At 30.8% G+C, this 27,227-nt stretch overlaps 1 protein-coding gene across 6 annotated transcripts in view; it reads left to right on the plus strand.

Moving 5' to 3' along the window:
• LOC129960765 (flavin-containing monooxygenase 5-like) overlaps window positions 1-25,586 on the plus strand; it is a 48,665-nt gene extending 23,079 nt beyond the window's left edge. For 5 of the 6 annotated variants that reach the window (XM_056074390.1, XM_056074392.1, XM_056074387.1 and 2 more), the window contains exons 2-3: window positions 20,377-21,057; window positions 24,004-25,586. In XM_056074390.1, coding sequence (XP_055930365.1) covers window positions 20,413-21,057; window positions 24,004-24,915 — 1,557 coding nt within the window. In that variant the 5' untranslated portion in view covers window positions 20,377-20,412 and the 3' untranslated portion in view covers window positions 24,916-25,586. Of the gene's footprint in view, window positions 1-11,697; window positions 11,831-20,376; window positions 21,058-24,003 lie in introns of those variants that run through there. The other variant, XM_056074391.1, reaches the window with a different exon arrangement.
• Window positions 25,587-27,227: the final 1,641 nt, after the last annotated feature.

Raw genomic sequence — 27,227 nt, forward strand, 5'->3', positions numbered from 1 at the left:
ACGTCCTTTCTGGAAGTTACATTGTGGACTATTTTGACGTCCCTTATTTTTTTAATCGTTGCCCGATAAAAAACATAATGCTTAACACAGAGAACTGACTTTCGCTTTGCCTGGGCATCCGACGGGAACTGAAATGACCTGGCTGCTGCAAATAGTTATTTCGGGCTCTGTTACTAGCAACCTCCATTTTCAACACATGGGAGGACTGATCTCATGCTATTTTATTTAGAACAAATATAGACAGAAATATGGCTTGTCTTTGGAGATTGGTCCTTTAATCACTTAACACTACTGTTAGTGCTTATTTTGCTTAGTGGCCGAATCGAGAAGTAAACATTCAACTCTCAAAACTTTTTACCACCTGATTGTGGCACATCTTGGCATCTGCAGATGAAGATACTTTCTAGACCCGCGTACATTTCGATGAAATAGGGATTTGACAGTGATGCCAAATCTAAATGTAATTTTTGCGAAAACCCGTAGGCTTGAATCCAAGACCACAAGGAGAGTAAGATCAAAGATTTAGCAAATACGTATATATAAACCTAGGTCTAAAAAGAAATCTTAGTTTGTATTTTCTCCAGATTTGGTTTGTTACTACTGTTTTTAGTTTTTAAAACTAAAGTTACATGTGTGTTTAAATCATAAAAACTGGATTGTTTCACGCATGTTGATAAACTTCCCATGAATTATTCAGATCATATACTTCTCACATTTCTTTGTTATTCAAAAATATATGCATAACTTTACAAATAATTTTGTTGCTACGCTGTTGGTGAAAAGCTATTTCGGGGCAGTAGATTAAAACTCTCCATTAATGTCACTTTTCAAAAATATTTGATCCAGGGATACATTAATTAATATGAAACCAAATTTTACAAAAGAAAGCTCTTTTAGAGACTAGATATTTATAGATTTATAGTTTTTCATTTGTGAATATCAAGTAATAAGTACTTTTTATATTGTCAGTTCATTGTGTGAAATAATAGATCTTCTAACACAATTTTTAATCTGCGAGGTCGCTTTAATATTTTACCATCCTCGCCGAAGGTGACTTTTCTAACACATACATCAAATTATAATATTTTAGATATTTAAATCTGTGTTCACGCTTAGTAAAAAAATTAGTCAAGATACGCATAACACGCTCGCTGCCACGATTCACACCTGATATTTCGATCATTAATTTAATTAAATGGTCGCTTTGCTATCTCTTAACTATAGTAGAGAAGAGGTCATCTAATTAAATAGATGGTCGAGTACAATTAAATATGAATCACTGGGGAGTCGCGCGACAATCAACATCAGAGTCCTTCACTTTCTTTATATGGGTTTAAATAATAAATATCGAAAATAGTTGTCATCTAATTAGAAGGCTAAATGGAGCTTAAACTGTGTTCTGAACCTGAGTGGCATTGTATACATGAGTTTTAGTGTCGCAGAATTTATATCAACATGTGCCTCTGTCGGATTCCATATTTTTTAGAATTCCATAATTTATATTTGCTTGGATATATTATTCTGTAAGGAAACATTAATAAATGGTCGCATTCTAAGATGATTAATATAGACTAAAATCTTTTAATATTCTCGATACTAAACTTAAATAAGATTTTCAATGAAATCATTTTATCTTTTGGTATTTGATTGAATACACTTGCCTAAAGTATTACTGGCTAAGCACGTGAGGCCATTAACGTATCATCGACTTGCTTCTTAGTATTCAACGGTCTGATTCATTCAACTTTCCTTCCGCCTTTTTTTTTTTTCTTCTTTTGTGTGTGTGTGTGTTTCTCCCCCGTTTTTTCTTTCTCGAAAAGAAATTCCTAAATTGAACTTAAATAGTTCATTTCGTACTTCATTTTTACATATAAGGTTAGAAACTTTCTTATCAATGCAAAACGGAAAGTATATGCTTGACCTAAAAGAAAGCATGGCGAAATCTCGACAATTGCTGACCTCTTGCAGAGATCAGTCTTCCAAGTGCATTGTCCCCTCTGGCACCTACATACTGACCTTCACGCGATTCTTCCGGTTTTTGCAACCACTTGCATATCTTATTAATGGACAGAGGAGTCCTCAATTGGTTATTTTTTCCCCTCCCCTTGAAAAAAGTCCACTGACTCCGAATCTGACATGAAAATTATTCATTGACTGAGTTTTTTTTTTTTCCTCTCTCTCTCTTTTAGAAAAATCTCCCTTCTATTGAGTGCGAATCACTCATGTTTCAACCATGCGGAACTCCCCTTCCTGATGTGTGTATGCTTTTCCTACATGCTTTCATGAATGCGTATTTTCCAGTAAGAAGAATCTCCTATTTTTCGCGAGATTTAATTTTGATTGCTGAGTTATTTCTTTCTTTCTAAAGAATGCAATTTTCATTCTTTGATTATTTTAATTCGTCATGTGGAAACGTTTTACATATAGCATAACAATTAGAAAAATCTCACTTACAAATTATGCATGTATAGAATCGTAGAAATTTTATCAAGCTTCTAAATAAAAGATAAAATATATTCTCATTTTAATTTGCAATATTGTAATAAATTAAATTTTCTTACTCTTAACCAGGAATGCCGAGACCGAGCTGGGCCCTTGGGCAAAGTACTGTCGTGAGAACACTCTCCCCCAACACATACTCAATTTCCCATTATCTCCTCCCCTTCTTATTCTGGGCCCCACAGATTTTACCCCCCTCCCTTCTTTCGCTAGTCTTGTTCTTGGTGATTTCAGCAAAAAGCATTAGATTGTCATCTCATTATCAGCACGTTTTACTGATGTGATTGAAGGAAACTTAACCCAATAACAGCTTAAGACTTTTTTTAGAGGGAAAAAGATTGCTATATTATTTTTGCTAATCTATAAGAATTTTGCTACTGAATGCATTGCATCTCAAATAAAGCCAGTTAACATTCTGATTATTTAAAAACTTAAATGTTATATTTTACATCTCGTTGCAAAATATCAGGAATGCCTATAGCAGCATTAGCACGATTCGAAATTACCTTGAGATTATGTCATAATAGTTGTCTCAAGGATTAACCTTTTTGGAATCAGAGTTCAACTATGGAAGTATAAAAAATGATCACTACATATGATGCCAAAAAAAAAAAGTAATAGAACTGCAAAATATCATAAACTACTTTTTTCGCTACTAATACTTTCTTCCTGCATAAAAAAATCATTTAACTTAAACGATCACTTCTACAAACCATTTTGCTAATTTAAATAATCTTGCGAAACTCGCTTTTGTTTTGAAATTGCTTATTTATGAGTGATAGCGTCGCATTTTTTGAGCTGGAAATTATAAAGATTTCGACACATTTTAAAACTTTTATGAAAGATATTGCATCTTATCTATTATGCGATTCGGTCGTTTATTATCAACCATATTTTATTCTCACCTTGCAATAATATAAATTTTCGTGGTTTTTCGTAATGCTTCACAGACGAGTGGATGTTACTAGAAAAAAAAAATGTGGTAAACAGTGGTTCAACATTTGACTCAAGTCAGATAGCACGCAATGAGTCAGACACTTCGCTGAGTCATTGGAATATAAAATATGGTTTTAAAAGCTATGAACTGGGTCTGGTTTTTGATGTTTCCAGTTTTCCTTCCTGTCCTTCATTCATATAATTTTTTTTCACGTGATCATGAAAACAATTCGAATGTGGTCAAGGGTAAAAGGAAGTACTCGATTCAGGATTGCTGAATATTTGCTTTTATTTTCCACTGACTCGTAAACTTGGTTTGGGATCATTTGGCTTTCTTATCACGTAGAAGCGAGCAACGGCAAACGATTGAGCCATTCAACCATGCAAACCTGACCTTTTTACAATCGAGTTTCTTCGAATATAGCAATTTTGTTATCTTTTTGAATGAATTAAAATATCTTTACTTTTTCAACGAAGTTGTTATACAACTATTTGATGAAGATATTTCAATTTTTATAGAAGGATTTTTAGATCGATAAATGGCATTTTGTTGTAGATAGTGACCTATAAGGAGATCAACACTGATAGATCCAACCCAATTCCGTCTCGGATTTGGACCTGATACTCCAAAGTTTGCGTCAAATGCGTTGATATGTCTGCCGAAACGCTTTATTTTATTGAAACTTCGCAATTTTTTTAACCTTTTGCTCTCGGATGGTGACTCTCACTCACCATTCAAGATGGTGCATCATTTGACGTTTTATTTTTTTAATTATATTTTTAAAAATGCCTACATCGTTGTAAGAAGATGTAGATTACTTTTTAGGGAAAATTTAACTTAAAACAAATATATATTTTTATTTTTTGAAGCACTAAACAAGGTAAGTATTAGAAAGAGGGACTATGCATCGAATTACCTTTTCGAGTGAAAAGGGTTAAAATTAGTAATGTAAACTAGCCTTTAAACTATTACCAGGAAATACTCTGAAATTCACTTTTTATTTAAGTATATTATTTTTATCAATAATAATAACGCAAACATGATCTATCACTGAAGTCATGGACAAATCAGCGAGTGTGAAAACATCTAAAGAGTTTTCACTTCTATTGATATATTTTTGGTGTCAATTTTTTATTCAAAAATTGCGTTTTTATTGAAATATAAGTTATCTTTTCAATCCTATTCCATACAATCTCTCCCTCAAAATACACGAATTCAACGCGATATTAAGACGAGCGATCCAACGCCTACATGAAGTTATATGGATAAAAATAACATTTATTGTATTTTCATCTTAATTAGATTTACTCATTATAGATTTCATTTCTTTTTAAACAAATAGTTAATAAAAATTTTAAAATATGGATCAAGCCGATACAGTAAGTACTTTTTGGTTATTGCCTTACTTTTTAAAATGACACCGCGTAGGATTCGTCTGTTAATGATTGCGTTTAAATACATCTATTTCCACAGATACAAACAATTCAATAGTTTTAGGAACGAACCATAAATATCTTCAGTTTCTTTTTTAGAAAATATTATTACAACACTTTTCATAGGACTGACTTATTTTCCCATCTTGGCGAATAATGTAAACCTTCTTCAGCTCTGCGAACAGCGGATGCCAATTGGCGCTTCAATCCGATTCGAAAACAAATAGCGGATGTAGCTTATTTGATCCTGGAAACAGCTCACTATCCGACTGTGTGAATTGGCTCCTAGTCAGCTAACTTGGAAGAATAAAATAAATGTTTAGTTCCTGTTATATTTTTTTGAGGGAATCTTTTCAAAACTCCGGAGCTCAGCATCATTTTAACCCGTTGCACTCGAGAATGCAATTCGACACATAATTATTCACCTAATACAAAGATGTTTTTTGCTCCGAAAAATAAATACATGATAGTTTTGAGTTGAATTTTCTACATCGGAAAAATTAATCTACATCGTCTTGCCACTCTGTAGGCATTTTTAACTATCAAAATTAAAAATTAAATAAATCGTAAAAATAAAGCATTGTCTTGAATGGTGTCAGTGACGAGACATTTGGATGCAAAGGGTTAAATTTTCCTTAGTTTCCCAATGATAACAATAGCTGATTACGTGGAATATATCCCCTCTAAATATTTATTGAAGATATTCATTGGATAATAATAAAAATATTTATTGAAGTTTCTGTAAAATTTCAACTATAATATTTTGTAATTTTGAACTACATTCTCTCGTTTTGTAATTATAGCGGCTATAAAAGAGTTTCTATAATTACCATAGAAACTTTCATTTAGGCAACTATAGCGGTTTCTGATTTATTATCTTTTGTTAATGCATTCTCTTCTGTAAGAATAATATATCCTGTTTCTGGAAAAAATTTTATATTTAAAACTAGAAGCAACTCGTCTCAAGGCTGTCTCGTCATCTCCGAATGTAGTTTGTTCAGTTTGCCTCTGAGATAGAATTTAAATATCTTTGCAAGGAACTACTTTTAACAAAGAATTATCGGCTAAGCAACTTATTTCGTTTAGTTTCCCTTAGATAAGTGATTTCTTTTTGCATATAATAAAATGATAAGTACAGCATTATATGCGGAGCTTAGTTTTTGCTTTTCCAGTTGCAGTTCTTGAAACAAAATAATTTTTGGTGTATGTAATTTTCTCTCCTACATTTCTTTCACGAGAACATGAGTAATTTGTTTCTCTGGTATTTTATTGTCAACAGAAATTTTAAACAAAATATAGGTTTATCGATCAAGATGAGAAACTTCTAAATTGTGCCGCCGTGATTGTTTTCTCTTTCTTTGTCATCCTTATCTCATTCATCTCTAATTACAGTCTAGCGAAGATTATATCGTCTCTCTCAAGTTCCAATGGTCTTCCTTTAAGAGAAGATTCCGAGGAATGATAGTGTTGTTCTTCACTCTAGAGCAAGGATTTTTTTACGATAAGTTTCCTTTCTCCAAATGGGTCGTGTTCATGAATTTTTGGTTCACGGAAACATTAAACAACGTGTCCTTCATTTAAAATGCTGAACATTAGTAGTCAAGTTTATTTAGCTCTGTTAAATTAATGTTTGCTTTTTGAAGTTACACAAGGGTTTATTTTGGGACGGATTTCGCAAATTCAAACCTCGAATGAAGAGGGTGATACCTCGTATCGTTATCCCCCCCTCCTTCAAATGTTCACACTAGATGAACATTTAACTTTTTGCACTCAGAAAAGTAATTCGATGCATAATTCACTTAATACAAAGATTTGTTTATTGCTCGGGAAAATAGATTTGTAGGATTTTTAAGTTGAATTTTCCCGAAAAATGAATCTACATCTTGTTGCCATTCTGTTGGTATTTTTAATAATCAAAAAAAAAAAAAAAAAAAAAAACATTGCACCTTTTTGAAGGTGCCCGAGATGACTCATCTGAGGGCAAAGGGTTAAACCTGCTGATTTAACCCTTGTTGACTAAATTTAAATCATTGTTACTATTCAACTAATCATTCTAATCATAGACTACGAATTAGAAACAAGTATATTTCTTTTATTTATTTTAAACAAATTAATACAACAAAAGACAAATATAATATTTTAATTAAAAATATAAATGTTAAAAATTAGCTTTTGCACTCTTGGCTGATGTTAACCCTTTCCATTCGAATTTCACCACCATTCATCACAATGCATTATTTTAACGTTTTATTTATTTTGATTATTAAAAATACCTACAGAGTGTTAAGAAAATACAGATTAATTTTTTTCGGTGAAATTCAACTTAAAATAATTATTTGTATTTATTTTTCGGAACAGTGAAGAAGTCCTTGTATTCGGTGAGTAATTATACATCGAATTGCTTCTCTGAGTGCAAAAGATTAAAAGTTAGCCTTGCTGCAGCAGCTGCATACGTTTTTTGTCATTCTGCATTTATTAAACGAACAAAAATTACTAATTTTGAGTTTCTTTGATGTTTTCTCGAATTCAAACTGTATATATATAATATAATATGATGGTAGTAAAATGCATGGAACATTCAAAAATGCTCAGTTGGCCGATTATGGTATTAACGTAAATTTTTCCGCGTTATCACAGAACATTCGACTATTAGATAACGATTACAACATATCTCGAGAATTACCAATTGTACAACTGTACTTATCACTTTCGATTAACTAATTTTTCTAGTTAGGCAAGTACTATGAAAAAGGTAGTGTTAGCGCAACGGGAACATCTCGAATTCGCAAAACTGTCAGGGATCGATAGTCTAACTTTTTGGGACTAGGTGGGTTAAAATCTGTCCCACCTTTTGCTTGGCTTTTCAATGCATAGTAGAATATATTTTAACCCTCCTCGAAAAGTTGAAGTTACTCATACATATAGTTTTATATTTTATTTCAAATTTTTCATTTAGTTAGCAATACTATACACCAATGGAAAATGCGTAAGAAGTGAAAACTTATACAAATCAAAACGCATCGGTAAGCTGTGTGTACTGCTGTGATTAAGGTCGGCGAATTGTGTGATTAGTGGATTTTTGTCGTTCATGATTATATGTGTTGTTCTATGACGAATGAATAAATTGTTTTATTATAAACTAGCCGCCTTTGGCGACCATCCGGTTCGCCAATCTTAATGCTCTTTAAAATTTTAATAATTAACTATTTTATGTAATTCCTACTTTAATAGCTTCTTCATTAAAATATTTTAAAACTTCAAATTTCAATTCACTCAGAATATTATAAAGGCCTTCACTCATAACGTAATCTGTATCTCTCCAATTTTCTGTTAGCTCCCGTAGAATTTATACTTTAAATTAAAGTGGAAAGGATTAAGCTGCAATTAATATAATATTTTTTTACTAAAACAAAGCATTTTTTTTTTTTTTTTTGTAATATGATTACCGAAAACAGAGTCACTGAGCATTTAAACCTTATCGGCACTAAAGAATATCTTTCTTAATTTATGTAATATATCAAGAATTTGTCAACAAAATTTTTTCAGATTCATCTTGAGCAGGTATATTAATTAACAATGTTTAACTTTAAATGCATTAAACACTAAGAAAATAAAGAGAATCGTTTAAAATAATCGGTCGAAAACAGGTTAAAAAAAACTTAAAAAACGATTAACTTAAACTAACATAAATACAATTTAATTACAAAAGCATACAACTAACCTAAAACTAATTTAAATCGAGTCCACTTCCGTTGAAATGTAAACAATCAGAATACAATGCGCATGCGTGAATTTTCAACGCCAGTTACGGTAACACAAATGCATGAATTTTTCTACGCCAGTTGGGGTAACGCTATGTAGATTAGAAATTTTTAATTTCCTTTAATCTGTTTTATTTTAATTCAAAAGTACTTCAGAATGAATCTGAAAGATCGATTCATTAACAATGTTTAATTTTAAATGCATCAAACATTAAGGAAATAAACAGAATCTTTTGAAATAATCGGCCGAAAAATGTTAGCCTTAGCCTCATTGCTGTTGGGGAAAAAAATTGAAGCCTTACTCATTTGGCGGTGGGGAAAATGAAAGGATTTTTTTCGCGGGAAAGTTAGTTTTTAATTAATAATTAAAATTTCAAAAAAAGGGACCCCAGGTGCACATTCCCGACCTCCAAAGTATACGCGTACCAAATTTGGTAGCTGTAGGTTAAATGGTCTTTTCTGTAGAGTGCCAACAAGCGCGCGCGCACACACACACATTGAGCTTTATATATAAGTATAGAAGAACATGTTGTTTTATACTAATTTTGAAACTGTGAAGTTGTGGGTTTACGTATGTCCCATCCTCTAAAAAAGGACTTGAAAGAACGTTATTAGTTTGTTTTTTCAGTAATGTTTTATGTTAAATGATCGAAATGAATGTTTTTTTTTTTTGTTTTTTTTTTACATTTTTACATTTGACGTTTAAATTGACATTTTTACGTTTAAAAAATGTGTAACTTTGGATTTTAGTTTCCTTAAAATCGTATTTCTCAAAGAGTAAAGACGAATATACTAGTTATTTAGGGTTAATTTACTTACATAGACAATCTTTGTTGAAGTCATTGACAGATCTGAACTCAAACACACGTCTTTCTGATCCCTAGACCTAGACTCTTCCTCGGGATCAGAAATTAATTCACGGCTGGCAGAAAATAATTCAGAAACTATTTTAAGTACTTCATGAAATATTAACATATAAAAATGAAACTAATTTTTTTTTCTATATTTAACGTTTCGTTTATCTGTATTGTGTTTCGTGTTTGTGGTATACTTTCTGTACAGCTGAGGAATGAATGTGGATAGGTTGCGGTTGAATATTATTGCCGTTACATCACTTATACCAATTAACCAAACAAGTTTTTCTTAGTATTGAGATGTCCTTGATAATAAGTGCGAGATTCTGGAATAGGATATTTAAAATGTTAAAATCTCCGTTATAGGATATTGCTCTTGTAATCCAACAATAAATGATGCATTAGTAAGCATGTGAATGCTATTTTCTTGCCACTGTCTGACGAATCTATGTGAATACGTTAACGTATAATAGGTTTATCATTCTTCATAAACTGTCATATGCGTTGACCGAGAGCAATTTGTCTTATCAGTCCATTGTTATATTAATTTTCTGCTTCTCTGTCATTGTTATCTTCATCTCTAATTATTGTCTGTCGAAGATTATATCACTTAACATTCCAACGGTTATAAAATGGCGAGATTATTACCCTTACATCTTTCGAATGACTTTTTTCCCCTTGAAAATACATTTTTAATGCGTCTTCTCATTTATGCTAGAAATGTGAGTATGAAATGCTTGAAATGATGATTCATCTATCATGTTTTTACCATAAGATGATCCATACATTGCATTTAATCACCTTGTTGTTTTCAATCTGTTACAAATTAAAGTAACAAATTTTATATTTTAAACTGCATAAAACTTAATTCTGCATTCCAGAAGCTAGAATAGTGACCTACTTTCAAGAAAACAACTTTTAAACATTGCAACTTTTGTAACATATTTAATGGGTATTAGATTTTCATTTCTGTAATAATCTTTCAAAATAATAATGAATTTTAAGTCATTTATGCAATACTTTAGTTATTTAAATCCCTGTTTTGATACATGTTTACTTCGGGACGAAGTTTTATTTTTGAACAGTGGTCAGATGACGTTGACAACACCTGAGCACCAATGATAAGAATGTATATCTTTTACGTTAGATTTAATGTGTAACAGCTCGACATACATGATGGATCTTTCTGACATAAAGCCTTCTGATATTCTTCTTATGTATAACACAATCACTTCTAGTAAAGAATTTATTATGTCGCGTGTATTTTATTGTGCACTATCAGAGATTGACATCAATGTGTGAATATTTTTAACATCAAGCAGGAAAATTTTGAGTTCCAAATCCATACCGATGTATACATGCACATCTAATAGCAGTGACGAATGCTTTCTGGCAATCTGAGTAACTACAGCTTGATATTTATGAAAAGTTGTCACCATAATTAGTTGTCTAATGTCATTAAATCACTTTACTTTTTGCTTAAAGTGAAGAAAAACAAAGAGAGTGACATGTATTTATTTTTGTATTATTTTATTGTCTGAAGAAAGGCGATATAATTAGTCTGTTTTAAAATGCTCTTTTTTATATGAAGATTTCAAATTCTTAATTGAAATGATCAAATTTTCGAAATAGTGATGTCCAAATAAAGTTGCAACATGTTTCATCTAATTCTGTTATTAATAACTCTCACCAAAGAAATTTCGAAATCTTTCACATTACAGTTTTCTTTTAAATTTCTCAATATCTGTAACGAAAAATGGTATAGAAAATAAAAAAAAAATAATTTTTTTAAACCATCAGTTCCCTTTTTATCTGTCTTTAATCAATCCATAATTTTCTTTATTGCTTTCTTAATTTGCGATCATAACGAAATTCTTAGAACGAAAATGAGAGTGCGATATATTTTTCCGCTTTAAAAAAAAAAGTTTTTCGAGTAGAGAATTTAAAAGAATCCTGTTCAATTGAAATTGGTAAACTACGAATATATTTGACTAATATAAATTAGATGAATAGCAGCTCGTTTGCATCAGAATTTAGCTTTAAGGAGAAATGCTAGAGTATGTTCTCGTCTTTTTAATAAAAACCAATCGTTTTTCCTCACGCAACGGTATTTTTTTTCCTTCTGTACTGATAAGAAAAAGTGATCATGTGTTCTCGGAACACGTGAGACACTATCATTACTCTCGAGTGACACTTTTTTTTGTCATTATATTCGGAAAAATAAATCGCGGCGTCGATATTTCTGTCATTAATGTGCAGATAGATCTAAGTATATTCAGTAACTCTTGACTCATCGGTGGTTTTGGGGCTAGAAATGATTCATCCTTGCCTCGTCTAAAATAATAGGTATTTTCACTTTATTCACCTGAGATAATGAATGCTTTTCTAACTTTTTTTTAAATTCCTAATTTGATTTTTTAAAATTTCTTTTGATTAATGCATGAGCCAAACATTTTTGTTTATAGTTTCTTCCCTCAAAAAATGTTTTTCATATATTAAAACTATTTTGAAACTAGTTGGTTTAACCTCTTGATGTACGAATTTTTAATAAATAACTGTTGCCAATTAGATGACACTTTCTTGTGGGCTTCGGTTGCTGTTTCAGTCCACAAGAAGTGCTAATTAAAGAACACGTGGAATTCTTGAGCCTATTCAAGAATTTTAAGGGAAAAGTGGACTCTTTTAATTAGACACTTTCGCGAATTATTTACTTAGGGTTATGACATTTTTTATGTATATGTATTAATATATAATTCAAGTTTCTTTAAAAAGCATTTTGAAACGAAATATATTATTTTTAAGAAATTTAAAAGGTATATAATTTTTAAAATTTCAAAATACTCCAGGGGACTTCATTTTTAATTTTTTTTTTCTTATTACTAAATGTAAATTTATTTGAAACAAAACTATATCATTTTGCAACTCCAATTAAATGCTAATTTTTTAGAAATATTTTTATGCACTTCCTGGATTTTTATAGACATTTGAAGTTTTTCTGAATTAAAATTGACTTTTAACTATATATAAAAAAAACTCGGAACATAAAATGTATACCTTATTTTCTTCTATTTCTTGGTATTGACCGAAATCTTTATTATCAATTTCATTTAATTTCTTCAAAATGTAAGACATCTGGCACATTTCAAAAATATTTAAATCTTAATTACAATATCATTTTCAGAAATCATTAAGATATACGTTTTTTTCTTCTTAACCCTTCAAATATTTATTTTATTCAACAATACATTTCAATAAAACTATTAAAAATAAAATTGCACGTTTTCGTCCATTTTTACTTAGAACTAAGTCCACTGTCCCCTTAAATCAATGTCTACGTTTACTTAATTGTCGATTTAAAAATTCAAAATTCTATAATAAGATGCACGAGATGAACACCTTATTTTATATGAAAGAGTAAATATCTGTCGTGAACCATAGTATCAAACTATGAGGAAAACGATTGAAGAAGTTATAAATTTTGTGGATCGGCATTGACTTATAATAATGTCTTTCATTTATAATTTGAAATTTTATTTGGAACCAATTGTGCATGAACAAAAAAAATTTTAAAGAAATATGACAATCGCTTGAACGATGTATGCTTGCTACTCTTGCATATTATAAATTTACTAATATAATTGTTCATACTGATCCCTTATAATTTGTAATTATAAAATGATGTCGTGGGAGGTGTTGTCTGTTATTTATATTTGCTGTTGAAAACTCAGCTTTCAACCGGTATTTTTAATCTAATTTTTAAAATATGTTGACAAGCAATTTTCACTAATGGATTATTTTGTTAAAAGTAATTGGTTTCTATAAATTTTTCTCCATTTACTCAAATGTAAGTAATAGCATATAATCATTTTGTCCCCCAATCACTTTAGCTTTCAAGTCTTTTGAAATGCTTTTTGTAAATAAATAAACCGCCAAAATTTGATCCTTAATATTACATAGGACGGTCATTAGGGATGAAAGGATTAAACTATTTAAGTTCCTAGACTTCGCCATAAAATGATCCTTTAAAAGCCCAGTGACGAGAATTTGAGTAAACATCGGCACGTTTAAATCTTTTTAGTCTAATCCTGTTTTCATGTTGAATAAAGCATTAATTACATTAAATTACATTTATAATAAATTTAATAAAAACAGTTTCTAAAATGAACTTTTATTAATGAATTAAAAGACGAAAATGATTTTTAATATTTTTATCATTTCTTATTATAAAAATTACAGAATTTCGAAAGGAATTTTTTGAAATTCCCTATCAGTAAGCCTCACTATTAAGGAAATGAAAATTGAATCATATTAATTCATAATTCAATCCTGAAAATATTAAAATATTGTATTTCATCGAGAACACACAGGTGTAGAGCATTTCAAAACTCTAGAATATCAGGATGTGAATTAAAAATTCATTACACATTCCATCTTTACAAACATGAATTAAGTTAAACAAAAGTGTGCAATAACATAATTTTAGGTTTGTCTTCTTTATTTTTGGTTTGTAATTTGTTGAAAAAAATTTCACACGTAGCTGACATTTTTTGTTGCTTAGTAATTTTTTTTATTATTGTTCTGATGAAAATGTGGGTATTTATAAATACTATTTTGACTATATATTTTTGTATCTATATATGAAATTTTGATATTGGTCGTATTTACGACTGTAATACTTAAGTCTCTTAAGTTACTGCAAAATGCCTTGTTATTGCATTATTATTCTTCGAAACTGCTAAAATAACGTCACTTTTGTTATTTATTTCTGCCATTGTTTAAGATAACGTTCTATTTGTACAATACACTAAAGTTTTCCTTCTTGCACTCCAATGTCTTTTGAAATCCAATTTTTGTAATGTCTATTGCAGTTCTCTGTTTTTACCTTTTCAGTAAATATCAGCAAATTCCCTTGTTTATTAAGCGATGATATGGTGTCTATATATACTTTGAGAGAACATTTTTATCTTTCGTTTTGAAGCATAAATACTAAATATTTGATTTTCTCCGATAATGGCAAACTACATTTAATTCGGGAATCATGCTTTCTTTTCCCATGATAAATATAAACATTATGGACAATCCATGTTAGCTGATAAATTTACCTGTCTATCAATTAAGGTTATCGTGCCCATTTCTTGAAGGTTGTAAAATTTCATCTTCTTAATCTCGTACTCGCACGAAAGTTCTACTGTCTTGAAACACAACAAAGCATTCGTCAAAAGTCTTAAAGCATGTCAAATGACCTATAATTACGCACTTTTATGACCTCTTAACTTCTGAGAAAAAAATATGACCGCAGGCTCTTAGTGTCTTCAGCTTTTGTATTTCTAACTTTATCACAATAAGATACTAAAGTTTCTGTATCTGTACGAAATTAATAAAAGAGCATTTCTTTTTTGATTTTTAAAACTAAGTATATGAATGAAAGGTACATATTTCAATTCCTGTAGAATAACTTTTCTTGAATGTTATTTTCAAGTTTTATAGACTTTTCCTCAGTGAAATCTGAAAAGTATTTACATTAATATTTTGAAAGTTTAGGAGAACTTGAGTTTATTTTACACTTGTATTTACCATTGCCATCTAAATGTGTGATTTGGGGAAAAAAAAGTTTCCATTGTTAAACAATTGCTTAATTTTTCATTTGAATGACTCACTATCATGTATGCTTTTTCTTTGTCTTCTAATAATGATAAGCATATTTTTTCAAATCTCATAGGAGCATTAGTGTCTCTAATAACCTATAAGTGCACTTTAAACACAAAGTACTTTTTATTTCCTTAACATCAGTATGCTCTTATGCCTTTTTATCTAAATAGTCGTTTCAATCCTTATCGGCTAACAAACGAAGCTGTTGTAATTTCTTTTCATTTTCATAGGCTTTTAAAATATAAAATAATTATAATTAAGTATTGTCGATAAGTCACATAGTAGTTTAATTTCAAATTATTTTGATTTTTGGCTCACATAATGATCAACTAATATTTAATACACCAATAGAAAAGTGGAATATGATTATTTTCCAACATGGTTCGTTTTCATTTTGACATTTTATCCTCTTTTGGGAACATACAAGCATAAGTAAAAAGACAAGCGATAAATTTACATTTTGATAAAAAAGCAAATATACTTCTCACCAAAATGGAAATAAAACTTCCCCGTACTATAGTCATTTCAGTTAAAGCATATGTTGCCGGATTAGTAAAAATACATTTATTGGAAATTAGCATCTTTGACCTCCAATTAACTACTTTCTAAGTAATTTAGCTATACTGGACTGTTACTGCATTCTCGTCTTTATATATGGCACCACAACTTTACTGCAATGCTTCAGTTCCCTTTCCTTCGTTTCTCCATTCATCAGACAATCACATCTGACATTCGACCTTTTGTCTGAAGATCCATGACATGTGTCAAAAGGTATAGAATCGTCAAGTAAAAAATAAATTCCATGCCTCCAAACCTGTAATAGTTATGTGGACTGTCCAGTTCTGCGTGTTAAGCAGAGCGCTTTAATAGCGAGCATTTATTCTTTTGAACTGTTTATGGTATGTCTCCAGCATGTTATGTTCTTTTTCCAACGTTCCGCACCGTCTTTGACGACTGTGGTTCAAGGCTGTTCAAGCAATCATTTTTAAGTGAAGGTTATCGCTAGGAAAAATTTCGCGTTAGGAAATAAAAACTAATTTTTAAAAAAAATGCATTTGGTTCTATAAACCGTAGTAACTCATTGATTACAAACTGAAGTTTTGTTTTTGTAAAATTAAAGCAAAGAAATTTTAGCGCGCTTGTGCGAATAATATCTGGGTATCAACTTCAAATTTTTTTGTTTTATACTTTCTGAAAAATGTAAGCAAAATCATTGTGTTGTGTAAAATATAAATTTTAATGTCTTAAATGCTGATTCAATAACTGCGCAAACGCCATCCTTGGACCAGTGCTGACACACAAAGTATTTTTTACAAAATGTTTTCGGTGGCTACCCTATTTTCCTATGTAGAATGTCTTCTTTTTGCTTTAATCTGTTCAAATTTAGTGCTTATGTCGTCAAACTCGGCAATACAGCAGCACATTTAATAATTTAGTGATTTTACTTTAATTTATAGCCATTGTTTAATGACTAACTACAAAATTAACAAAAAAGTCCTATAAGAAACTGTATTTCCACTATATTCGGAATCTCAAATAAAAGTAACAACGAATTTCACCATTCTTCAAGCGACAAAGCAAACGTTGGGTTTCTTAGAAGTCATACAAATCAAATGTCAACAAAAAGAAGGGGGGGAAATCTTTTCAAAGAAGCTCTCTCTAACCTTCTGTTAAATTCAAACAACCTAATACATGTTTTCTGAGCTTTATTGTAGTGACTTTCAAAAGGAAGATCGAATTTAATAGAAAATATCTAGATCTGTTATCAGATGTAGCTGTTTTGAACAATGTCTTTAGTACAAAATATACGTTTCGAGAAAACACGATCTTGCTATGCTACTTGAAAGAATTCTGAAAATAAAATATAAATTAAATATTATCTAAACAATTAATCGCTTTTATTAAATAGCTATCACAAATTTTTTAAAACGTGAACTTCTGTACGTTTTTAGTGAAAGCGTGTTGAATAAATTGAATACTCTGGCAAAATCGTATTGTTTTCTTCTAGGGTAACATTTCTTTTGCATTAATAAAATCTAATAACATTATGTTAATTCTTAGCTATAGCAAGAGAAAGCAAAACAAGAATATATCTCTTCTGTAAATTGCGAAGAAACGAAAATTGCACTCTCTCAAAACCGAGATCAAAATTGTTTGCTCTTTCTCGATGCCATTCAAGTCCAGATGTTCACACATAAAATGTGTCAACCGTTGAATCCCTAAATATCTTATGTAATTTTTAACATCTGTCATATTTTAACTTCATTGTTTGTTTTATGTTGTTTGAAAATGGATAGTGACGATTTTTTACTTCTTTTACTGTAAAGTTGTAAATATAAGCGGATGGGCAAACCGTTTGGGCTTTTCTTTTCCAAAAGTTGACATTTCAGTAACGGGGACATTTCGACTGATGCATGCAAAATTCATGAATTTTTTAATACACAACTTTTCTATTGTTTGTACTCACTGATGGATGAAACTGTTTTTTTTTGTTTTCGTGTTGTAAGCGTACAATACCCGAATTTCTTCCAACTGTCACGACGAAATGAGTTGTATTAGAAAAGAGCTGGATTGAAACTTCTGTGTTTTCTAGTTTAACAAACATCTTAGTTATGATTCAGCATTTTCTTAAATTATTCAAAAAGTCTCCGTTTTATTTTTTAACTTTATATTGTCCTAGTTGCTCGTGCAAACATAAATATTCTTTTGGATAATTTATTATCAACGAATTGAGCACTTAATACTTTTGTAATAAATTTTCTTCTTTATTAAAACAGAAAGACAATTTCTTTGAAAGACTTTCATAGACGAAACATTTAAAGTCATTAGTTTTACGGAAATTATTTTCGATAAAAGAAGAATATGGCAACATCATTTTTCTGTTGTAAATTTAAAACTATGATCAATTTTATTCCATTTACTATTTATTCATAAGCTTTCAGACTCAATTTCATAGCAATTAATCGCTTGGTATGTGTATTTGGCACACGTTGAATCCGTCAATATGAGTGGAATGTCTTTGCTTTTAATGCGTGGTGTGAAAATCTGGAAAGTTAAATGCTGCCATCTGACGAATTAATTAATCGGCTTATTTTCTATTCGAAATGTTCTATTTAAAAGTTTACATCAAGTTTCAAACAATTTGAAATTTCGTGCACCATGGCTGCCAATAGAAAATCTGAACTCTTATACAGAAGAGAAATAAATTTCGAATTGTTCTGCACTTTTTTGATAATTAACAATATTCTTTTACTGATAATAATATAAATAATTGAAGTTACGTTAATTTCAAGGGGAAAAATAAAGACGATGCTGAATCCTTAATAGCTTTCTTATTAATGTTACTTTTAATACTGATTTTTAAATACAAATCATGAATGAGTAGTATGACAGTTTCAAATGCAGAACGATGGTTTTCAAATACTAAATTTTTGTTTGAAAAACTGAAAGACCCTGATAGATAATATTGGAACTTCCATGTAGATGCGCTTCAAAGTCCTCGACTACTGATAAGATTTGAGAAAACCGATATAACAATCCCGTATTATTTAGACTCCGAGCAACCTGTTGAGTATTCATTTAAGTACATACTTAATCTATTTCAGCTGCGTAGATATTCCATGATAACTCTTTGAAAAAGAACTTTATTGGGAAAAAAAAACTTTTTGTTGCATCTTAGTTACTATTATCAGTTCCACGTGGTTTCACTCTGATTTGCTCGACCTTTGTACTCGAAAAAGGGTAGAAACCGCGTTTTTATATTTACTTTTTATCAAAGTCATGCCAAAAAGAAAGTTTTGGTTTTTCCATTTGTAGTTTGGCTTCGGTACACCATATTCAGCTACTCACCCCTTTATTATTTCCAAAATAAAAAGGATAAATCCAATTGTTCTTAAAGCTAAGTTTCAAATCTCGACCTATCAACAATCTCATGAAATTATTCATTACATTTATTGATCGATTCATTCATTTTTTTGAGAATAATAATTCTTGCCTGTGAGATTTTGTCTTATTTAACCTGTGATAACTGTCGTGCTTTTGTAACATCAACATCTAGTAAACGGTTCGAGATAACCGAATGCTTTACATTCATTACAGGATTTTTGCTTGCTTATTTGAGAACGATGAGGTTTTAAATGCTCTGTTATATTAAGAGTTTAAAATATTTTATGTACATCTTTGTATTATTGACAGTAGAACTTTAAATTTTACCCGACTGCTTCTACAAATGTGAATTTTGTAGAACATTTCATTCATAAATTGTTTCATTTTATTTGAAAGTCCTATAAAATTTGATTGTGATAAATGTGTTAGTAATACTGTTGTTTTAACATTAGAACTACCAAGACCGTCGTTTCGACGGTTTTCAAATTTTGTGCTTAAAATTTTGATATAATTTATGTATTGTTCTAGAACTTTATGACGACTTTTAATGAAATTTAAGAACAGTTGCATATTCCTATTCAATTTCCACTCAGCCATTTTTACTTCCATATTCAGTATGACCTATATCTATTTATACCCAGACCGTCAAAAAGACGGCTTTAGCAATTTAAAAGTTTAAAATATTTTATGGATCATCTATGCAATGATGGACATCAATACGTATTTACATTCATTTATATATCGCTTTTAGATATTTCCTGGAAAAAATGGAATTACATTTTTCATGTGAAATTATATTAATTGATCCAAAGTGTTCTGCAGCCGTTATAATGGGATCTATTTTATTCCTATTACGATCCAGTTTAGAACTAAAATGTTCTAACTGGTAAATGTAATCAAGACGCAATCATTATCAGTTTTACTTTTGTAAGAATTACTTGAAAAACAATGCGAGTATATTAAATGTTTTTTGTTAAATTATATTCTTTTATTACATAAACTAAGCCAAAAGTTACAATGAAAGCCATTATGATCAAAACCCCGTGATAAAATTAGTCATACATATTAACATCATGCGTTCTAGTGTTAATATATCATCATTAGATATAATGCAATAGTATCATAATTTTTTAAACTTCCCAACTCTCCTAAATTACAAACAGATCAAAACAAAACATATTAAAGCCAAAGACTTTGAGATATTTCTTATTAATAACAAAAGCATATTATAGCCAAAATTTTTGAATTCAATTTATCAGATGAGATTCTAAATACTTTTGTTTTGATCGATGGTGTTGAAAATTATCTCCTTAAACAGTACTCATTGCATGTTTTAATATTTCCCTTTTCTATTTCAGATGTTTCTGTGTGACTGTTCCTTTCCAAGCCCATAAATGTTGGAAGAAATGAGCCAAGCTAAGCTTGTTGCCGTCATTGGCGCTGGTGCAAGTGGGTTAGCTACAATCAAGAGCCTGAAGGAAGAAGGTTTTTATGTAGTGTGCTATGAGAAGACTGATGATCTAGGAGGGCTATGGAAGTACCGGGAAGAAGAAATGGAAGGGGTGGCTTCAATTATGAAAAGCACAGTAGCAAATGTCAGCAAGGAGCTTATGGCGTTCAGCGACTTCCCGCCACCAAGGTCTTTCCCCAATTTTATGTCGCATAAATACGTTCTAAAATATCTCGAGAAATATGCGGAAGCTTACGACCTTCTGCGTCACATAAAATACAGACACGAAGTCACAAGAATCTTGCCTACAGCTGATAACTATAGGACAGGACGCTGGGAAGTAACTATCAAGGACAATGCTAAAAACAGAATTTTAGTTGAGGTTTTTGACGGCGTGGCTGTCTGTATCGGACGCTATGGCTTCCCAAAGATACCTAGCTTCACTTCCTTGGATACATTCAAGGGCAAAGTCGTACATACTCACAGCATAAAGAGTGCAGAACCTTTCAAAGATCAAACAGTTCTTGTAGTAGGAGCTGGAAATTCTGGTGCTGATGCAGCAGTTTATTTATCGTCAGTTGCAGAACAAGTGAGTTAATGTTTCCCACTTATTTTCTTGTGATTTATTATGTTTCAATTATTGATTAATCAACGTAAAATCGAATATTTCCGTCGATATCTAAATTTATATAGTTAATTAACAATCTTCACATTTCTAATTTAATCTATTTTTTCAATAGAATTGTTTTTTCAAAAGTCTTTTTTCGTCTGGTATTTTTATTTTCTGAAATGTAAAATAAATATTTAATTATTTTACAGTATTGAAGTTCTTAGTCAAACTCTTGGTTCGGCAAAAACAAGAAAGAAAAGAATTGAAAAAATAAATGCTCTGTGTTAATCCAAAATATTGTAGCGGTTAAGTTGCTTTTGTCTTTACACGTTTTTTTTTTTTTTTTTTTTTTCTTTTTTTCCCCTCCCCAAAACATTTTTAAAAAAACATGTTCCAAAACCTATGAAAACAACCAGCCAACCAACCAATCAATGTTGTGGCGTTGTTTTATCATGCAGCAACCTAAAACAATTATTTAATTTTACCAAAAAGAAAATATTTCCTACTTGCCTATACTCTTATTGCCTTGCCTTATCTGTTATTTTTATTGCTACCTTTTTATTATTTATTTTTATTATTATATTTGTGTTATAAATAAAGATGTTGCAAATTTCTTGTTACATTCCAGATCATTTGTTAAAAAGAGCCTTAGCAGATTGATTGCCAAAGCTTCTAAGAAAACGGTTAATTTCGTCTGAATGATGCCTCGATTTCTCACTATCCAAAATTTGTTTAAAGAAATTGTTCCTTATAAAATATTATACTTGAATTGAGGATAAATAATACTTGGTGTAAGAAAATAAACGAAAAGGATTTTGAAAGTGAACACAAAGAAATTATTTGATAAGTATTCACTTATAATTTTTTATGGTATTACGGAGAGTGAAATCGTTGATCAGAATTCAGGAAATAATATCTGACCATCAACTACGCGAAAAGCAGCAGTCTATGATAGTTCGAAAACTTCCAAAAATTCTCAACTCCCCAATTCAAAATTGACACTTATCAAAAGCATATTAAATTATGTTCTCTTTATCACATTGGTCAAAACTGGACATGATGATTTTTGTTTTATTTTTTTCCATAGTGCAGAGATTCGGGATTTTTAAGCAATTACGCGCGTTTTACATGAGGCGCTGTTGATGGACGCAGGATTTCTATTAATGTAATCGTATCTCGCTATTTTTATGAATCACCTGTGGTTAAAAAACAGTGGCACAGTCAAAGTAAATGATGCTCAAAGAAAAGTACTTTTTTTTCACCCTACTTTGTCATATTTAGCTTTAAAAAGTAAAATAAACACGATGATATTTGGCCTCCATGGCAGCTTTCAATATTGGCTTTCAGAAAATCTATATCGCCTCCTTTCCCTAACCTGTCATCAACATCAGTAAATAACGGTGATTACTTACAATCAATATATTTCTGTATCAGGAGTTTTTGTGTACGCTGCAAAATACACCTTTTTTACCTTTTTTATACACCTTTTTTTTTAATACACCTTTTTACGCTGCAAAATACACCTTTACCTAAATACCCCCTCTTTTTTTTCATTGCATTAACATTACCTCTTAATAAGTATATAATATTACTTACTGCCTGCGCTCTTTATAATCCTTTCGCCTACAATAGCAAGTCTGAATTGCATCCAATTATAAAATTTTTGCTATTGCAAACTGCATTTAATCATCTGTAGATTTCTTGTGGACGCATTTGAATGTCTCCGGTATTTAAGTTCTAATATAGATTGAAATATATTCGATAAATCTAAGGTCATTTAATTTAATATTGAGGGTTTAATTATTAATTCCTGTTCGTGCTGAAATTAATCAGTTTTTGAGGAACATCCGAAAGAGTCACAATGAAATGTTCCGATGACGCAAAATGCAAATTAATACTTCCGATGTCAAGAATTTGATTCTTTCCGACGTGGTAGATCAAATCCTGTTTCATTTTCAATCCAACATTGAAATGAATATTTTTCATCGTATTTAATTAACACATTGCACCACAAATAAAGATTCTCATTGGCGATTGAAAATTGGTTAAATATTGCCATGCAAGATTGTAGATCTGCAAAAAACTTCGTTTGCTTTCCCATATAATATTAAAAATTAGCACCTTTCTTTAACGATCATTTGTTATGTAAATAATATGAAATTATCATTTACATAAAAAGGTTTGTACAGTGCTGAATTTTTTTGTCTTAAGTTTGGGCAATAGTTTATCACTTAATCCAGTATAAAAATAAGGCACGATGGAGGTATAGCTCTAAATATAATAATTTGACAAATATATTTGCATCTTTGGTGAATCTGTAGAAATATGATTTTCTAATTTAAACCTTCAATTTTGTTTATATTTTTACCTAAAGAGCTAAAAAGTATTACGAAAATTGATATAGTAATTCCTTCACTCTTTATTCAATTTGAAAGTGAGATCTATAATTTATCAACATTTTAATTAACTGATGAAATGATTATTTACAAATGCTCTTTAAGCGACATAAATCAGGATTTAAATATAAAATTTGGTATTTGAATAATTTAATCCTAAATCTCTTTGCAAAATACTTACACGTCATTCACTCACTGTTTGTAGTTATGTAATTATTATAGTTTATTTCTAATATATCGTATCAATAATACTTTGTTTGCTCAATATTCAAACAAGTCGAGAAAAGGCGTGAATTCTTTCATCTGAAAACAGTAGGTAATATGAACTGCTATAAACTTTCTAAATATGACTAGGGCAATATTGTAGCCTTATTTGTTTGCTCATTATTATGTTTATAATTTGACTAATTTTTGAAAACCTTCTTTATCAAATAAAATAATATTCTCATATTGTGTTATTAATGACAATTTAATTCCATAATCAAGGATTGAAATTGTTTTTTTTTTCTAACACGGGGTTTTCTTTCAGGTATATTTAAGCTCAAGACAAGGGACATGGGTTGTGCAGAGGCCTGGACCGAAGGGACTCCCTGCTGATTTGAACTACAATCGGCGTATCGTTAACACAGCATTCCGAAAACTTCCCCGTAGACTTGTATTTTGGTACATGGAAAAACAAGTGAACAAAAACTTTAATCACAATACTTATCAACTGAAACCAGCGCACAGGTTCATGACGAAGCGTCCAACTATCAATGACCATCTGGGAAGCAAAGTTTTGAGCGGGGACATCATTCTGAAAGGTGCTGTCAAGCATTTCACCGAGAAAGGCGTTGTTTTCCGAGGCGAAAATGACGTCACAAACGTTGATGTTGTAATAATGGCCACTGGTTATCAGTTGAAAGTTCCTTTCTTAAATGATATAATATTCCAAGTAATAGGGGATCATGTTCCTTTATTCAAACATGTTTTTCCACCTCATTTAAGTGTACCCTCCATGGCCATAATTGGCATGACTCAAGTATTGGGTGGCTTTTTCCCGGTGTGTGAAATGCAAGCTAGGTGGTTTGCAAATGTTCTGAACAACAAGATACCTTTTCCTGACAAGGGCGATATCATCAATGACATTACCTTGAACACGGAAAAGGAAACGAAACTTCTCCATTCCAGTGCAAGAAACTGCATGCAAGTTTATGCAATTCCTTACATGGATGAGCTTGCAAAGCTCATTGGTGCAAAACCAAACTTCAGAAAAATGTTCTTGAGGGATCCTAAATTGTCATGGGCTTGTGTGATGGGTCCTTGCTTGCCCTACCAATACAGGCTCGAAGGGCCTCATGCTTGGTCTGGGGCCCGCGATGCTATTCTGAATTACAAAGAGAGAGTACTGGCTCCACTGAGAACTCGGTATGAAAGTCGCCATCAATTTGTCAATGCGTGATGGCTGTAATGTAACTTTTTTTTATTTTAATGTTTTGTTTATGCGGCTACAGCAAAGAGCAGAACAAAAGTCTGTTCCGGTTTTAGTGTATTTTCCTAGTTTCCTATGTGATATTTATATTCCATTTAAATCTAGTTTTGTGTACTGCAAATTTGTTGTCGAATAAAACTTAGCTGTAAATAATCTGGTGCATGCAGACACGTTGTTATAATACGTATGAACACGCTTTACGACAGGAGTTTGTAATGTATGTTGCACAAGGAATCACGTACACATCAATGTTTGAAGAGAAATAATTGAAAAATAATCTTTTCCATTTGTGAGAGCATTGATGTTAATCATGTTCATTGATAAATCGAAACAATTCTTCTAAAGGAAGGTTTAAGACATGCAAGTAATTTTTCTTGTGAATATTGCTGATTTTTCTCTATGTTATGACTGTATTAATTTATTTTGTAATATTACTATTTTGGCATAAAAAATGGTTTTTAATTTTGGATTTTACATTGAATGTATATCATATTGGACCTTCGAAATATTTATATTGTAAATGATGCGCTTTAACACATTTTAATATGTATTAAAATGTTTCAATTCTACTGAATTCCATTTCATTTTGTAATTTATAACAGTACTGGACTTGAATAAATTTTCACAGTTAATTTCATGAATTTTATAAAGTATTTTCTTTTTCAGCTTTAATAAACATTTTTTGCGCGTTAATAGCGCAGTAATTGCTATCGATGAATTTACTTAGAAGCAAATAATCAAATTGTTAAGTATTGTGAAGTAAATTAAAGACAAGAATCAAACTTCTCAAAACTTCACCAAGAATTTCCACAAAATTATTAGTACAATTCATTACTGGTACATCTGAAATTTTTTTTTACTTAACCCACAAATAGTCGCTCGATCGTACCACAACCACAATTTTTTTTTTATATAGAGGAAGCATAATTCTTCATATTTCTTTTTGAACTGCTTATACTGATGAGAAGATAATTAAATCTAGCTGATTGTTTCCTCTTAAATTTCAAACATCTCTCTTGATAAAGTTTTCTATACAAGTTTAACTATCGCTTTTGAATGTCATTATGAATGATGCTATTGTTACAAAAATCCATCCAATGAATGCACGGCTCTAGAAGTCCAACAAGCTCGTTAATGGATAACGATACTTAATTCTACAAGAAAGCCCCAAACAATATTAACAAAACACAGTCAAAGCTTATATAAAAATGGCATTAATAGTAATCGACAACACATGTTTAAATAGCAAATTGTTATTAAACAGGCGCTCATAATGTAGCTGTAGAGCTCGCTCTCCAGTCAACCTTCCAAAGACAGAATTCCTTTGTTTGACTTCTTTTAGCTTTCCAGCGTTTATATGAATTTTCTAATAGGGCATAGAATTTTCTAGAACTATCTGTGGATCTCTGTTTCTAATTAGAGATATCATAATTCTTGCATTTTTTAGAACCTTCGTTTTTTCATCGAATGATAATTAAATTTGTCGCCAAGGCCGATCAGCATCCATAAAAACTATCGGTAAATCTTTCTTCCTTACTATGAGACTGGCTGTGCAGGAAAGTAATATTACAAATTCGTATGACTATAAAAGAATGGAATATCCTCTGAATCATCAATCACGGTTTGAAATCGCCAGAGTCGCATCAAAATATTCTTCGAACAGCTTTTAAACAGGGCTTTAATCAATCTACATCAAACTTTTGAAGCAGCATTGCTTAGTATTTAATAATAATCCGATTTGTAGGATATTTGAAGAAATTTGGTCTCGTTTTATTTTAAGTGATTTTAGCTCTGTAAAAATTAATGCTATATCTCCTGCTTATCTTTTATATTGGAGTCTAGTGCATTGATTTTTTTGAAATTCATCACAATTTGTAAACAACTTTAGTAACAATATTTAATAACATGTATATATACTGAATTCAGCATGGCAGGAGACATTTTATTAAAACGTGTTATTGATCACGGTCTTTAACCCTATGAGCCCTAACTCGCCCGATATCGCCCCGTCTAACAGGATCCTGATTCAGGCGCTTTGAGGCATTAAGGTGAATTTAAGGAGTGAAAGGTATTTCGCGACGAGCGCACCATATGCTCGCTATGGGGGTTCCACTAACCTTGACATTGATTGATGAGCGGCATTGATTGATTGATGATGGATTTCTAAATTTATTGCATTATCAAAAAACCTCAATTATATATTAAATAACATTTTCGACAATTACTGTTTCCTTCTTCACCTTTTTACAATTAGTACATTTTAGAAAAAATATGGTGACTGT

This window comes from Argiope bruennichi, chromosome X2, assembly GCF_947563725.1.
Source record: "Argiope bruennichi chromosome X2, qqArgBrue1.1, whole genome shotgun sequence".
NCBI classification, from domain to species: Eukaryota; Metazoa; Arthropoda; class Arachnida; order Araneae; family Araneidae; genus Argiope; species Argiope bruennichi.